The sequence below is a fragment of the Morchella sextelata genome (assembly GCF_020137385.1).
Source record: "Morchella sextelata strain SCLS chromosome Unknown scls_20, whole genome shotgun sequence".
Lineage (NCBI taxonomy): Eukaryota > Fungi > Ascomycota > Pezizomycetes > Pezizales > Morchellaceae > Morchella > Morchella sextelata.
In genome coordinates this window covers 1,446,913-1,461,707 of record NW_025408635.1, presented here as the reverse complement: position 1 = coordinate 1,461,707, position 14,795 = coordinate 1,446,913, and the positions used below count along the sequence as shown (strand labels likewise).

Genomic DNA, 14,795 nt, shown 5'->3' with positions numbered 1-14,795 from the left:
TATTTGAGTACTATTACACAATCATTCTTTTAGGTAAAGATTTCTGAGTAGGATAATGGATGCATCTATCTTGAACTAAAGCTTGAAGGGTGGGAGTGATGCAAGATTGAGATTCTGTAGGTATTCCACTGGGAGTAAATTTACACTTTCTTCGGAATTAGCATAATTGGCTGAATCAATGGTATAAAACTCTTGCTCATGCCGAAGTACATCAGCAAACCTGCAGACTTTATCAGATGCCCGAGGCGCTCAGGGTGCTAAAGGTGCTCAGTAGGTAAACTACCTCTCCAGAGATACGGCAAGCACTCCTGACATGTTCTGGCACATGGTTGTCCAGTACAGCTCACACTAGTCTGCCCAATGTGCCCTGACATCTGATTCTCGTATTCGGCTCAACCCGTACGTCAGTCCAGTTGCCAGAGAATGCCAGTTGCTCGCTGGTATATCCTGACTGCTCCTGGAGTACTCCCGACTGCTCCAGTGGGCCCTGGAATAGAATAATTACCCTGACCCCTCCTGACGTTGCCGAATCGGTGCTGTGAAACCTGACTCACACCCGACGTACCGATTCCTATATTTCGGCGCCTCATTCTCTTCAAGCATACACCTCTCCGCCTTACCGGCCTCTGATATTCATAATTCCCCCATGAGATTCCCAAAAACCACCCACACAATGATCTCTACTGCCTCCAGGGCAATCGCTATTACACTTTTAGAATTGGTGTATTCATCACCGTGATTCTCTGCCTAATACTAAAACAATATGCTATTTAACACCCTAACTAACCCTAATACAATATACGGAAAAGAACAAATCCCCCACTATCTCCTTTAGCCCTCACACATCTTGCTACCTACCCATTTCGTAACCCTCCACTACAGGTAATTCTGGCTCCTCTTCTTCCTCCTCTCCATCCTTTTCGGTGTCAATGCCGTGAACTTGGGCATTAATCACTTCGTTCTCGGCGCTGTCGAAATCAACCAACCTACTGAAGGATTCGTGGGTGTTCACTGAGCATCTTGGAATGCGGCAAGATCCGCAGCCAGTGCTTTATCGTCTTCGCTAAAACCTTCCTCTAGTATCACCTCAATAGTTTCCCCCTTTCTATCTCATATCTATCAGGGTTAGTATTTAGAATACCACTCGCATTACCAGCATCTAGAAGTATCATACCTTTTCTCGAAGGTTATCTTTGATTACCTCCAAAGTTGCGTCCCGGTTCTGTTTAATTCTCTCCTTCCAAGTGTTGCTCATCCTGTTAAACATTTCTACTGGAGTTTGAATGTCAGCTCGGCAATTCCGTATAGTACTAGGAGCATCCGCAAATGCTCCCAAGGCACTCACCATATCAATGAGGGCATCGGGCCATACCTATTCACAAAACTTTCATTCTGCGACTAAAAATTATTATGCCTCGAGCAACTCCCTATTGACTACACCCAAATGCCATGCCAGATCGCCGTCAATATCAGGTAAATAAGGGTAGGAGCTATCCACTCTAGAAATTCCGGATACATAACCCCTCGCATTCTTACCTCATCGAAGTATTTAAAATACAATATATCGATAATTTCCGGAGCCGAGAAGTACAGTCGGTAGGTCTAGAATCTGTCGGCTGCTATCCCGAGTACTCTCTCGGCATTTACCATACCTCGTAATGGTCTTGGGAGCTCAAGAAACGATCACTTCTCAAAAGATATTCTACTTGAGCCGCCCTTGTATCGGGGCCCACAAGATTTCCAAGCCCATATATTGTAGAGCCTACCAGGCACCCTTTCACCTCGTGCATCAAGTGGGAACGAACACGGGAGTGCAGACTTCTGACCTATCGTTCTCAATTATTCTTCCAGAGCACTCATAATCCCTTTGGGGCACTCACCTGTTTAATAATGACTTTATCAAGGTATACTCTGTACCCCACTCGGCGAATTGTAGTTGCCCACATGCTCACTACCAGTATCGCAAGTCTTGCTGCAGGTGGAAAGGGCTCATGGTGAACAGTATGCTCCCCGATTAACACGTTACACTCCTTCTCAATCCTGTGAGCCTGAACTGACAGTACATTTCCACTCCTAGAGTTAAGGACCACAGACCTCTGGGTCAATTGGCTCGAAACAATGTTGCCAGTGTTCTCAAAGATGTTGTGAGTATCCCCCGAAATACTAACCTTGCTTCCCGGAAGCAAAATACCATCGCTTTCCGGCATCGGAGCACTCTCGTCCTCCTCCCTAGATGAGGGAAGGTACTTGATTTCGTGGCCTCTTTGTGACCGACCTTGACCGTGAAGTTGGCTTGAAGGAATCTGACAACTGCTCACAGAATGCTCGCCAATTACCTCGCTAAGCAGTAAAGAACGATATGGCCAGTAAGTAGGGGACGACTCCCCATATCGAGAGTGCATCGAGGAATAATCGATATGGCGGCTAGAAGTGGTATACTCATGAGGAGAAACAGGTGTAGAGGGCCCAGACTGTGAAGGTATTGACGGTGCTATCTGAGATGCTGGGAGTGCTACCTGAAATGCATCCTGGCTAGGTGCTGAAGTCGGTCCTGCTCTCCCTTGTTTACGTATTACTTTTGTGCTCCGTCGAGTTCCCCTCTGAATCGTTAGCCATTAATGCTTACATGTTAAAAAGCATCAATGAGCGAGATAGAGTCGAACCTGTACCACAGGTACCGAGGTGTCGGAAGAAGCAATGATATCCGCTACTGCTCCAGTTGGTTTCATCCGAGCATTGCTCAGTGCTCTAGCAGTGATTGGTTGAACTGTATGAGGTTTCTTTCCGACGGTCCGAGACCTCTGGGTGGAAGATAGAGGGGGGCTTGAGGTTCATCCTCCAGTTCATTCTCATCCTCTTCAGAGCTCTCGTGGTTGTTCTCCGGAGTATCATCATAGTCTGAATGGTTAGTATCAACTATTTCTTCCATCTCAGGTTCCTCAATTGACTTAGGCTCCTCTTGCGCTTCAAAATTGTCAGTATAATCCTCAGGGAGATGAAATTCTACCCTCCGAGGACTGCACTTTCCAGTGGGGATTTTGGAAGCACAGAGAAGACCTTTCCGAGTTAGTTGAGAGTTGGTAGTTGATTGACTACTCCAAGTGCGGGCTGGCAGTGGAGTGAATGGTCGGTAATATATCTCAGACTCATCAATCTTTCCATCTTCTTTACGTCATATTGGAAGTCGTGGATGCTTTGGTGCAATAGGTGCTGTACGGGAGTAGTGCTTGGTGGGAACCATTCTGATGACTGGTAGGAATATCCGCAGTGCTCTAGAAGCACTCGCGATATCTTCAATTAAGAAAAAATCTTGGCGAGAAAATTTGCCCCGCTAATCTTCATATGGCAGAGATCATCCGGTGTTACCGTTATTTCTGCACTCAACCACATCATTTATCATTACTCATTTTACTGCACTTTCTGAAGCAGTACCGAATGCTTTGAGAGCAATCTAGGAGTTTGATTCAACTTGGAAATAAAAGCAATGCAATTACCACCTGGACTAATCAAATCGAATGTAATGTAATCTAATCTTATCCGATATAACCCAACCATTGATATACAAAGGGAAATCCAAAACACCAAATCGTACCACACTTCAGCAACTATGGCGAATGTTCAGAGAGTAATCCTAACAACTATTAAAAGGTTAGTGACAATTGCGCAGGAAGGGAAGTTAGAGATTATACCAAAAGGTACTAATAATGCCCGTCATCATCACTACTACCACTATCGCTACCGCCTCCAGCTGGCCCACCACCTCCACCACCACCACCCCCAGCTGGTCTTCCACCACCAGCTCTACCCAGAGGAGGAGGAGGTCCTAGACCACCACCACCACTACTTCCACCTCCACCTCCATCACCTCCATCACCTCCATCACCTCCAGCACCAGCAGCAGTGAGTGCGATAGCAACTCTCTTGAATACTATCCCGGTAGGTGTCCAGATCATCTTCTGTAAGAAATTTGGGTCAGCAACCACGACACCAAAAAATACTTTTTAAGGTATTTGGGGTCTAAACCATCGATAGCATCCTGCTATCTATCGTGAAGCCTAACAAGAGTCTGAATTAGCTTTTGATTACTGGCATCAGTTCTAGGTATATATACCCTCAGTTCTTTGGCATTTATCTGGTGCTTTCCCTCCTCGGAATCCGAATCCCCTGTAGGAATATCGATCATGCTATAATTATCTTCCTCAATATGCAGGAAAGCCGGGTTTGATGGGGGTGATTCCGCACCACCCAGGTTAGCACCTGAGACTACTTTGTGAAATACTGCCAATATCCTCCAAGGCCTAGCATTACTGTTCTTCAACCAACCTTTAAGCTACTCTGAATCCATAATGTGTACCTCCACCGGCCGAACAGGAGGAACAACTACCGGGGAGACGTTCTCAATTGCCCCCCAAATAGTCCTAACTGCTCTAGCGGATGCGGTGTGCTTCAGAATCAAGTTGCATAACTCGGGGAAAGTTACCTTGGTCAAAAGTCCGATGAAGGAAGGTTCATTCAAGGTATCATTTCAGTTTTATGTAATTGGTGGACAAGGATAAAGAATGCCCCTAGAGTATTGAGGTCATCTACAGTAACCATTATGGAAGGTTGCACGAGTTCTGAGGGTATTGCACGCTCTTTCCTTTTACGAGAGCATCTTCTAGCTGCCTGACTACCGCGGTCATCATCATAATCACTATCACTGGCAGCCTCTTTGAACTGATGGTCTCCCTATCCCCTTAATACCTTATCCTTCATATCAACATCCACAATGAGCCACTGTAGAGTACTCACTAGTACTCTACGGGTATCGGAGTCAATCCCAGTTCAAATTGGCACAAAACCATTGAGGGAGGGCAGGCTCATTAATTAAAGGCATAGGGCATTAAATGCAGCCAATCTGAACTTATTGTTATTGACCCAACCTACGTTTTGCATTTCCGCCTTTAGACTGTTGTGGATGCTGGTATATACTTTACGTAGGTTGTGTAAACCAAAACTCATCTTAGCTTTGCTTCCTTGAGTCATCATGAATGCCCTTGGACTTGGGCATGTCTCTTGGACAATCTGCGATGGCTTGGGTCCAATATATCTCTTTTGAACTAGTGAGGGGTGGTTTATTAGTTCGGACAGACTTGCACTAGAAAATAATTGAGAGGGGCATCAGGGCTTGAATGTAGGAGTTTTCGGTACAAGAGCGTTCAGTGGAGCATTGATGGATGCTAGTGAGGGAGTAGTAGAGGCTACTGGGCCTATTGAGCGACCTATTGCTAGGCCTATTGCTGGGCCTATTGCTGCTGGGCCTATTGAGTGGACTGCACTAGACTTGGACTGAGTGAGAACTTGACCTGAGATTATGATCTTCCGGGCAATATTCTTTTGGGAGCACTAGCGGGTAGTAGTGGGGTAGCACTAATCCTAAGTAAAGTCATCTGTACAAGAACTTCTGGTGCATCACTGGTACGTGTTGAGAAGCAGTGGACGATGCTGAAGAGGTAATGGAGACTGCTGCAAGTGGGTCTGTTGCTGGGCCTGTTGCTGCGCCTGTTGCTGGTTCTTGATTCTCATTTATGTATGGTTCAGAGAGTACGCAACCAAAGTCAGGAAAGAAGTTGGAATCAGTTAGGGTTGCTCCTCAGTTACTCGAGAAGATCCCTTTAGTGTCCGATGGGGCTACTAGGTTAGTATTTGGCAGAGTCCGGAGTTCAGTCCAGATTGTTGGAGGTACGCGGTTTTGTTTTCAGGTCTAGTAGATCGGGGTGAACTATAACGTGGGTCTATGGGCAAGGAACTATGATGCCAAGGAATACAACCGAGGCAAGAACGTGGTAGAAGATATTCGTAACTATGGACTATGGGGCGGCTCTGTTTTATCTGACAATCAAACTGAACTCTATGACGTAGCATAGAACAAGAATAACATTCGTGAAATAAAATACAGAAGAAGAAGAAGAAGAATCTTATATTGCTTTGAAGTACAAGACTTATCGCACGCCAAACCAACCGCCTAAACGAAACCGAACAAAACCGAACAAAACAAAGGAAAGAAAACAACGAACAAAACAAGAAATAAAACGAACACGAACAACGGTAAGGAAATTCAAGAGCAGACCGTAACCGGAAAAACCCAACAACAAGGAGAAATAACATATCTCAGCGAACTCGGGCGCTGGATCCATCAAAAAAGAACGAAACAAGAAATAAAAGGTAAAAGGAAACTATCCTTCCTAATCCCGCCTCTAATCATTTTCTTCCATCCCCTCTTCCAGGTCCGCGTCCGCCTCCACCGACTCGTACCATTTCGAGAGTTGAGATTTTTTTGCAAATTGTAGATAAGGTCCGTTTTCAGGTTTGTGAACATCCAATTTTCCCAGGTCATCGCTCCGGGGATTTTCTCTATCAGGGAGGCACGGATTCGAGCCCACGCTGGGCATTCCATAAGTGTATATTTCGCTGAGTTTTCCATCCCACACTGGCATGGTTCGGGGTCTGTGTGTGCTGCATGTTTGTCGATCCGGGTGGTTTGACATCGGATTCGAAATACCTTCTTTGCTTCTGTAAGGGTGAGTTTTGCAATCTTGGGGGGGGGGCGAAATTCCCCCCGATGGTGGTAGTTAGGTATTGGTTGTGTGTTCCATTCTTCTAACAGTTGGTCGCGTAATAGTTTGTTTTGGTTCCACTTGTCTCTCATATTTCCGGGGGTTTGGTATGGGAGTAAGAGGGAGGCGATTCGGTGTAGGCCTCTTCCTTTGATGTTTGTTTCTCTGTATGAGAGGATCTCGATCAGGGATTCATTGTTGGAGTGGGTTGCATTAGTACAGAGTAATCTGGTTCCGTACTTTCTTGAGCGGTATGTCAGAAGGTATTCTAAGGGGGGTAGGCCTGCTTCTCGGAGGAGTTTAGCTCTCTTGGTCCATCGTGGTAGGCCGGTGATGACCCGGGCCGCTTCATTATATAGTGGTTCGAGGGATCTTATAATGTGGTCTGCGCCAGTCCACCAAGCCTCGGATCCGTAGAGCAGACTTGGAAGGAAGCCTTGTGTTATTAGGTGATGAACTGTCTTGACTGTTATACCTGGCAGGCGGGCAGTGTTTCGGATTTGGTGGAGGGCTTTCAGGCCTTTTGCGATCGCTGCTTCGACATGGGGCCGGAAGAAGAGGGTCGGATCTATCCAGACTCCTACGTATTTCAGCCTCTCTTTGGGGTATATGTCGATGTTGTTAACTTTGACTGGAAGTCGTGGTTGTTGTGTGGATGATGTGGTGGGCCGGAAGAAGATCAAGTCGGATTTATCTGGGTCGTATTTAATTTGGAGTGGCTCGGCTTTACTTAGTCTTCCTCTCATTCGTTCGTCCATTCTCTTGATTGTGAAGCTTGGTGTTTTGGATATTTGCACCAGCGCATCGTCATCAATGTAAGTTGTGTCCATCTCTTTTGGGCTGCTGGTTAGGTCCAGGATTACTTCGGCATAGATCATAAATAATACCGGGGACATGGGGCTACCTTGCGGCACTCCAGAATCATAGGGCTGTGGTTCTTCTAGCTCATGGTTAAATTGGAACTGTAGTTTTCTGCCGGTGTTGAATTCATTGCACCATTCTGTCAGATAGGTGGGGAATTTTTGTTGGTGCATGATTTCCGCGAGGAGTAGGTGGTCGACACAATTAAATGCTCCTTGGATGTCGTTGGTTAGGATCGCTGGTCTGTCTCGCCGGGCGATTCCGGTACTGTTTTCAGTAGTAGGTTTTGTTGTATTGGTGTTAAGGTTTTCAGGAGGACGTCAATTGCCGAGATGGTTGGTCTTCCTCCGAATTAGTTTACTGAGAGTGTGCCCAGGATTTCTCCAGCGGTGAAGAGTCTTTGGGCCACTATCTTCTCCAGGATTTTGCTGAAACATTGTAGAAGGGAAATGGGCCGGTAGGCTTTCGCTTCATGATAGTTTGCTTTACCGGGTTTCGGGATCGGGATACACTTTGCTATTTTCCATTCCGCTGGGTGTACCCCGTGCTGGAGCATGGTGGAGAACATGTCTTGAATTAGAGTTGTGTTTGCCCTGACTATTGCTTTAATAAAGGTATAAGGGATGCCATCCGGGCCGGTCGCCGAGTGCGCTGGACAGGAGTCGATTGCTTTGTTAAGTTCTTCAGGGGTGACTATGTCGAAGGTGTTGCTAAGGTCAAAAGAGGGGGGTCTGATGTTTAAGGGGGGATGGTCGGGGGACGTCCGTTTCGAGGGGAAAAGTTGGGCTCTTAGAGCTTGACACTTCCCCGTGAACGTTTCTTCACCTTGTATGGTTGGTATGATTGTGTCTCGTCTCCTTCCTGCATTTAGGATTCTCCAGACTTCACTACCTTTCGCCTCGTTCATCGTCTTTTCCCGCTGGTCCGCTTTTGCCTTCCGGATCATGACTGTCCATTCTCTGCAAGCCTTCCGGTGTTCCTCCACGTGATTGGGTTTCCTTGTGTTTCTCGCCTTCCTTTCTGCTGCATTTACCCTTGCCTTCATTTGTTTCATTTCATCTGACCAACAGGAGTTGGCTCTTACCCCCTCCTTCGAGAGTGGTGTTACTATGCTGACTGTTGACCTGACCAGTTCTAAGAAGAAATCGACAGTTTGTTCCGTATGTTCCTTGGTTTCCCATGCCTCTGCAGGGATGGAAATGTTTGACATGTGGTTCTCCAATAGCTTCCAGTCTGTTTGTCGCCACATTCGTCTTGGTACCAAAGGTGGTTTTTCCAAGTGTAAGTGAACGGAGGTTCTCCCGTGGTCTGAGCCCGCTCCGTAGGGTTCAGTGCTCTATCGTAGGTTGTGGTCAAGTGTTGGGCCTTTTACAAATGCAAGGTCAATGGTTGTGGACCTTTTCCCTCTGTCTCTGGGGAAATGCGTAAAGACGCCTGGTTCGTTCAGGAGGGTCAGTTTCTGCCGGGTTATCCATCGTTTTAACCGTGCGCCGTTGACGCGGTCTGCTCGAATATTGTTTCTGTATTCATGTGAATTTACTCCGTACCACATTTGATGGTGGCAGTTGAAGTCTCCCATTACTAGACAGTTATCAAGGGTTTGGATTGTACTTGCTATTTGAGCGAAGGGGCCACCTCGGCCTGGGGAGTATATGTTTAGGATTTGGGTTTTCTTGGTCTGGAGTTCTACCGTAATCGATACTATGAAGTTATCATGTGTATAGTGGTGTTTTGGTTTAAGGTTGGCATGTTTGCGGACGTATATTGCGCATTTCGTATTGATGTTGCTGGCTGTAAAAAGGTAAAAGAGATTTGATTCTGGTGGATATCCCTCTGTTGAGGTCCATGGTTCTTGTAATAGTACGAAATAAATGCTCGAGTCTGTTTCCGCTTCTTCCACCGCCGCCTTGGTGATTAGTTCGCTCCGTGCACAGTTAAGTTGGTGTGCGAGCGCGGTTGTTCGAGGCCTATGCATTATTCGTCATGTGTTGGTCGTCTTCGGGAACGGGTGTGGCTCCGACCGGACGGTGGCTGGTACTTGGATTATTGGAAGTAGCTCTTGGGCGGGTGCGGCGGGTGGGTCTTGGGCGGGTGGGGCATTTTCCTTTCCTTTATTGAGGAATCGGCGTTTAACTCTTTCAGGGCATGCTGGGTCGGAGGCCTTATGGATTCCCTTGCAGTTCAGGCATCTGATTGGGGTGTGGGTGCATCTGTATCCTCCCTGGCATTGATTGCATGGGTGGAAACTGGTGAGGTGATCTCCGGCGCAGTGGCCGCATTTCCCATTGTTCTTACATTTCTCCTGGCGGTGGCCGTATTCGAGGCATTTCGCACACTGGGCATCCGGGAAGGTTGGGAGGAAGGCCTCGATGTAGCAGCTTCGGTTGAAGAGGGATAGGAATTTAACTCCTAGTGTTTCCATTGTAATTTGTCCTGGGAGCGCGATGACCATTGATGAGTGGGTTTTCTCCATTCGAGTTTCTGCCCTGGAGATCCAGCGGGGAACCTGGGCAAGTTGGAAGTTCTCTCCATAGTTGCTTCTGATTTCTGATGCTACCAATTGTCCCGCCTCAATGCCCTCCCCAACCGTTGTGGGGATTCCATGGAGGAGAAACTTTGACCATTTGGAGTTTGCGCGGATGACGGCGACCGGTACCTGTAGGGTGAGGAGGGCCTCCTCAATTTCTTTGGCATATTCCATTGCCTTTGTTGCAGGGGTGACGAATTTTGTTTCCAAGATGAAGTTGTCCTTGGGTGTTCTTCTTGCCGAGATGAAATGGCAGGACTCGTCTTGGATTCTTGCATTGACAAGGGTCCTGATCTCGGAGGGGTTAACGTCGGATGGGGCAGTAGTTTCAACAATGATCTCCCTGTTGATTTTGGTGTACTCTGGTTTGAAGAGGGGGTCCGCTTTTGGCTTTGCGGATTTCTTTCTCCTCTCGATGACCTGGAAGTTTCCTTGGGCGGGACCGGGTGCCGAGGCCACGGTGGCCCAGGTGCCTGCCTTCCATCCACGAGGTGGGGCTTGTTGGGGGTGTGCGGGTGGGGGGGCCTGAGGAGCTGCCTGTGGCGCTGCTTGGGGGGTTGTTTGGGGAACCGCTGGAGGGGCCGCTCTCTTTCTTTGTTGCGGTTGTTGTGGTTGTTGGTGTTGCTGCTGTTGTTGTTGTTGCTGCTGTTGTTGCGGTTGCTGCGGTTGTGGTTGTTTACTGAGGAGGGCGTGGATCGCCGAATGCATGTTGGTGATCATGTTTGTCTGGGCCTCGATTTGATGTTTCAGTGTATCCACTGTTCTCCGGAGTGTAGTCGTTTGCTCTTCGAGGATTTCAATCCTGTCGGAGGGTGGGCAGATCCGGCTGGTGGCATGTCTGATGGCCCAGGTAATATAGTTCAGGTCCGTCTGGGTGTGAGTATCCTGGGGGACAGTACTCGGGTAGAGATAGTCGATGGTCGGCTGGTAGGGGTCGTTATAGTCAGATTCTGTTGCAAAGGTCGAGGAAAACTCCTGTTCCTGTGCTCCGGATGGGGTTGGGTCGGGAACCTGAGTATTCGTATTCTGCGGGGGGACTGTCCCTTGCTGGGAAGACTGGGTAAAAAAGGACTGGAGCGAAGCTTGCTGCGACATGACTGAATGTCCAGTTCTTCTGGCGGCGTAGAGTGAGGTTTCGGATAAGTTTCTTTTCCTTCCTTTCGGGAGGTCAAGGCTGGAGAATTCTTCGCTAGAAGCCAGTTTTCGTATGTTTCTTTCGCTTAGAACAGCAAACGCGACCGTACGATCGGGGACGAAGTGGCTCAGCCTGGTATGGTATACCAGGGTAAACCGAGAGGAGTAAAATAAAGTGTTTTTAAAGCGAGGTTGATTATCAGGGAGTTCTTTGCGAGCTTTAGCGAGCAAGTAGAATGCAGGGGTTGCGTAAAGAAAGAAGGAAAGAAAGAAAACAGATAAAAACATAAAGCAACGCCCCCTTATATATCCGACCCTAATTCAATGATGACTAATACCTCCGCATAACAGAAACTAAAAGAACATAACAGAAACCCCCATTACAAATCATAATCCCACTACACAATACTTCCCCTTCGTATCCCAATTTATCACTAACCGAAATGCATAGTTGCCGTTACAGACCACGCCCCCCTCTAATGCCTACCTCCTGGTAGGCTTGGGCTTCCCTGGATAACACTCGTGGAATTGTTTGACGATATCAGGTGAATGTTCAAGCTCCGATAGTGGTTGCCAGGAGGCTTCATCATATCCTACATATCGTACTAAATACTCAAGCCTTCCTCTTCGTTTCCTCGAATCCAAAATATCTTCAACTTCTCATTCTTCCTCCCCTTCGATTTCAACCGGAGTTGGTGGTAATTGTTGTTGTCCTGGTAAAGGATCATTTGCTTCGGGTGACAATAACGAAACATGAAATACTAGATGAATTTTCATTGAGCGGGGAAGTGCCAACTTGTAAGCATAGGGATTGACGATTCGCTTAACGCTATAAGGTCCAATACGTTTCCAGTCGAATTTCATAGAAGGCCACTTTGTTAGAATATGATGTGTCGATAGGAAACTTTATCTCCTAAATAGTAACGAGGAGCTGGAGTCCGATTCCTATTAGCTGACTCTTCTTGTATCCTTTGCGCCCGAAACATCTCTTCTCTTAGAAAATCCACTACATCCTTTATTTCTTTTACAATACGATTAGCTTGATCCTCTACCGTTATTCGAGAATGTTCCAAAGGACCAAAAGTCATCCTTGGATTTCTTCCCGAATTGGCATAAAAAGGAGAGACTTTTGTTGTTTCCGAAACATGATTATTTGTCGCAAACTCGGCCATTGATAACAATCGAGCCCAATCGTCCTGTTGATAAGATACATAGCTTCGAAGGTATTGTTTCATTACGACACTGATTCTTTCCATTTGTCCATCTGTCTGAGGATGAAATGCGGTAGAGAATCTCGACGATATTTCCAACCGATCATAAAGCGACTTCCAAAACTCCGCAACAAACTGTGTTCCTCGATCAGATACAATGGTATTAAGTAGTCTATGTAGCTTCCAAACATTATCGATGCATAGCCTCGCTACTTCCCTTGAATCTGCCTCTTTAGTCGTTGGTATTAGATGTCGCATTTTGGTTAATCTATCCACCACAACTAAAATTGAATTATATCCGTCGCTCTCAGGGAGATCGGTAACAAAATCCATTGATACATCCGCTCACGGTCCATCAGGTATTGGCATCGGGCGAAGTACTCCATAAGGTGCATTTCGAAGCGCCTTACTACGGGCGCACACATTGCAATTCCTAACATATTGATCGACATATCTTCGCATCTGTGGCCAATAATATTCTCGATTTAGAAGTTCTAATGTCTTTGCTCTGCCTGGATGACCTGCCGATAGTTTGTAATGGTGTTCTTTTAGGAGCCTTAGCCGAAGGTCATTGTCCTCTGATACATATAGTGCATCTCGATAAAGTAGCCGAACGTTGTTATACTCCGTGCATTCAGCAAACGAAATTTTGTTCGAGTGGCGAACACCATGCCGAAGCATAGTGAGGATCTTGTTTGAAAAACTATCAACTTGGTAAGCTTTTGAAAATAACTCCTCTACAGTGGACGCTCCTTCAGTGGATTTATTTGACAAAGAACCCGCGAACAAACTTAGCTTTGTATCCAAATTTTTTCGCTTCAAAATCACTGGACTCTGATGTGTCAACCGTTCATACCCCTCTTTAGGTAGATCACCTGACCTCCTAGTCAATGCATCTGGTTTCGTTCCTTGTTTTCCTGGCCGAAATTGTATAACGAAATCGAAGCATGAGAGAAACTCGGACCAACGGGCTTGTCGATGATTTAACAATTTTGTTGTCATAAGGCTCCGTTTGGAGGCACTGTCTCGTAGCAACCACGATCCCCGCAAAATTCGATTTGGAGGTTGCAAAATACAATCCGCTCAAAGTGTGATTTGGTAAGCCAAACGGTCAGTGCAACCCCATCCACCATCACCATCCATTATCCGTCACCATGACCACTTATCTGTCACAATCACCACTTATCATCCGTCATACTTTATTTCAAGTGAGATACAATCCTACCTGATTAATATATCAAACTAATAAAACTACTAGAGTTATAGTATTGCGACCTGTGACCTCGTGACCTCACGATCCGTGACCCGCGACCCGCGACCCCGCGACCTCGACCCTTTCGACTTATACATCTGCGTCCTCAGCATTAGCCTGCAACCTCTAAGTGTCTGGCTCTCCTACTCCCCTACTGTCTGGCCCTGCTGTCTGGCTCTGCTACTCGCCTACTGTCTGGCCCCGCTACTCGTCTACTGTATTGCCCCACTACTAGTACCCTCTTGTGCTACCCTCTGGCTCACTAGTTCTGAGTTCACTACCTATTTTTATCAACCTTCAGCTATTCGGCCCCGATACATTTTGGAATGAATTCAGATGATTCCGATTCTGAGCAAAACCTCCTCTTGTTGTTAGGAGGAATTTACAGCACGACAGTTTTGGCTCCTTTAGTAAGAGACCCATTCAATACCTCTAAGCTTTCTGGAGAGCAGTGGACCCAAGAAGTTTTGGATTGCAATAACCCCAGGTTTTTCCGGGAGGAGATGAGAATGGAACGACCTGTTTTTAATTCACTGTGCCAGGCTTTTAGGAAAGGAGGTTACTTGAGCGATTCCCGCTTTGTATCTGTTGAACAGCAGGTTCTTATGTTTACCTATATGGTAACGAACTCCGCTGTTACTCGCGTTACAGCAAGTCATTTCCAGCACTCGGGGGAAACAGTAAATAGATATTTGAACAAAGTTTTGAATACGCTTGATGATATGAGTTCAAAATACATAACGCTACCTACCGAAACTGAACCATCTCGCGACGTACCAACTCCAATCGAGATTACCAGCAATCCTAAATTCTATCCGTATTTAAAGACTGCATAGGTGCAATTGACGGGTCTTTGATGGCCGTTCGGATTGCTGGAGCTAATGTTCCAGCAGCAGCATATAGATGCCGTAAGGGTTTCATGGCTCAAAATATTCTCGCTGTCTGCTCTTTTGATCTCACTTTCCAATATTTTCTTGCTGGATGGGAGGGATCAGTGAATGACAGCAAAGTCCTTAAAGACGCATTGACGAAACGTTTTACTATGCCGAACACTGGCAATAAAGATTATTTAGCTGACTCTGGCTACGGTTTGACTCCGCACTTTCTCACTCCTTATAGAGGTGTTCGCTACCACTTGAAGGAGTTTGCACAAGGTAAACAAAGACCAGAGAATGCGAAAGAGCTGTTCAATTTAAGACACGCTTCCCTGCGTA

At 46.6% G+C, this 14,795-nt stretch overlaps 3 protein-coding genes across 3 annotated transcripts; all 3 read right to left on the bottom strand.

Moving 5' to 3' along the window:
- Positions 1-850: 850 nt before the first annotated feature.
- On the bottom strand, positions 851-1,101 carry H6S33_006578 (uncharacterized protein; the record flags this gene model as incomplete). The annotated part of the gene is made up of 2 exons (XM_044837943.1): positions 851-968; positions 1,013-1,101. Coding segments are annotated over 2 exons (207 nt in total), but the record flags the coding sequence as incomplete, so codon positions are not given.
- Positions 1,102-6,294: 5,193 nt separating this feature from the next.
- Positions 6,295-7,630, bottom strand: H6S33_006577 (uncharacterized protein; the record flags this gene model as incomplete). Its single annotated transcript, XM_044837942.1, has 1 exon — positions 6,295-7,630. A coding segment is annotated over one exon (1,336 nt), but the record flags the coding sequence as incomplete, so codon positions are not given.
- Positions 7,631-7,809: 179 nt separating this feature from the next.
- H6S33_006576 (uncharacterized protein) lies at positions 7,810-8,793 on the bottom strand (the record flags this gene model as incomplete). The annotated part of the gene is made up of 1 exon (XM_044837941.1): positions 7,810-8,793. A coding segment is annotated over one exon (984 nt), but the record flags the coding sequence as incomplete, so codon positions are not given.
- Positions 8,794-14,795: the final 6,002 nt, after the last annotated feature.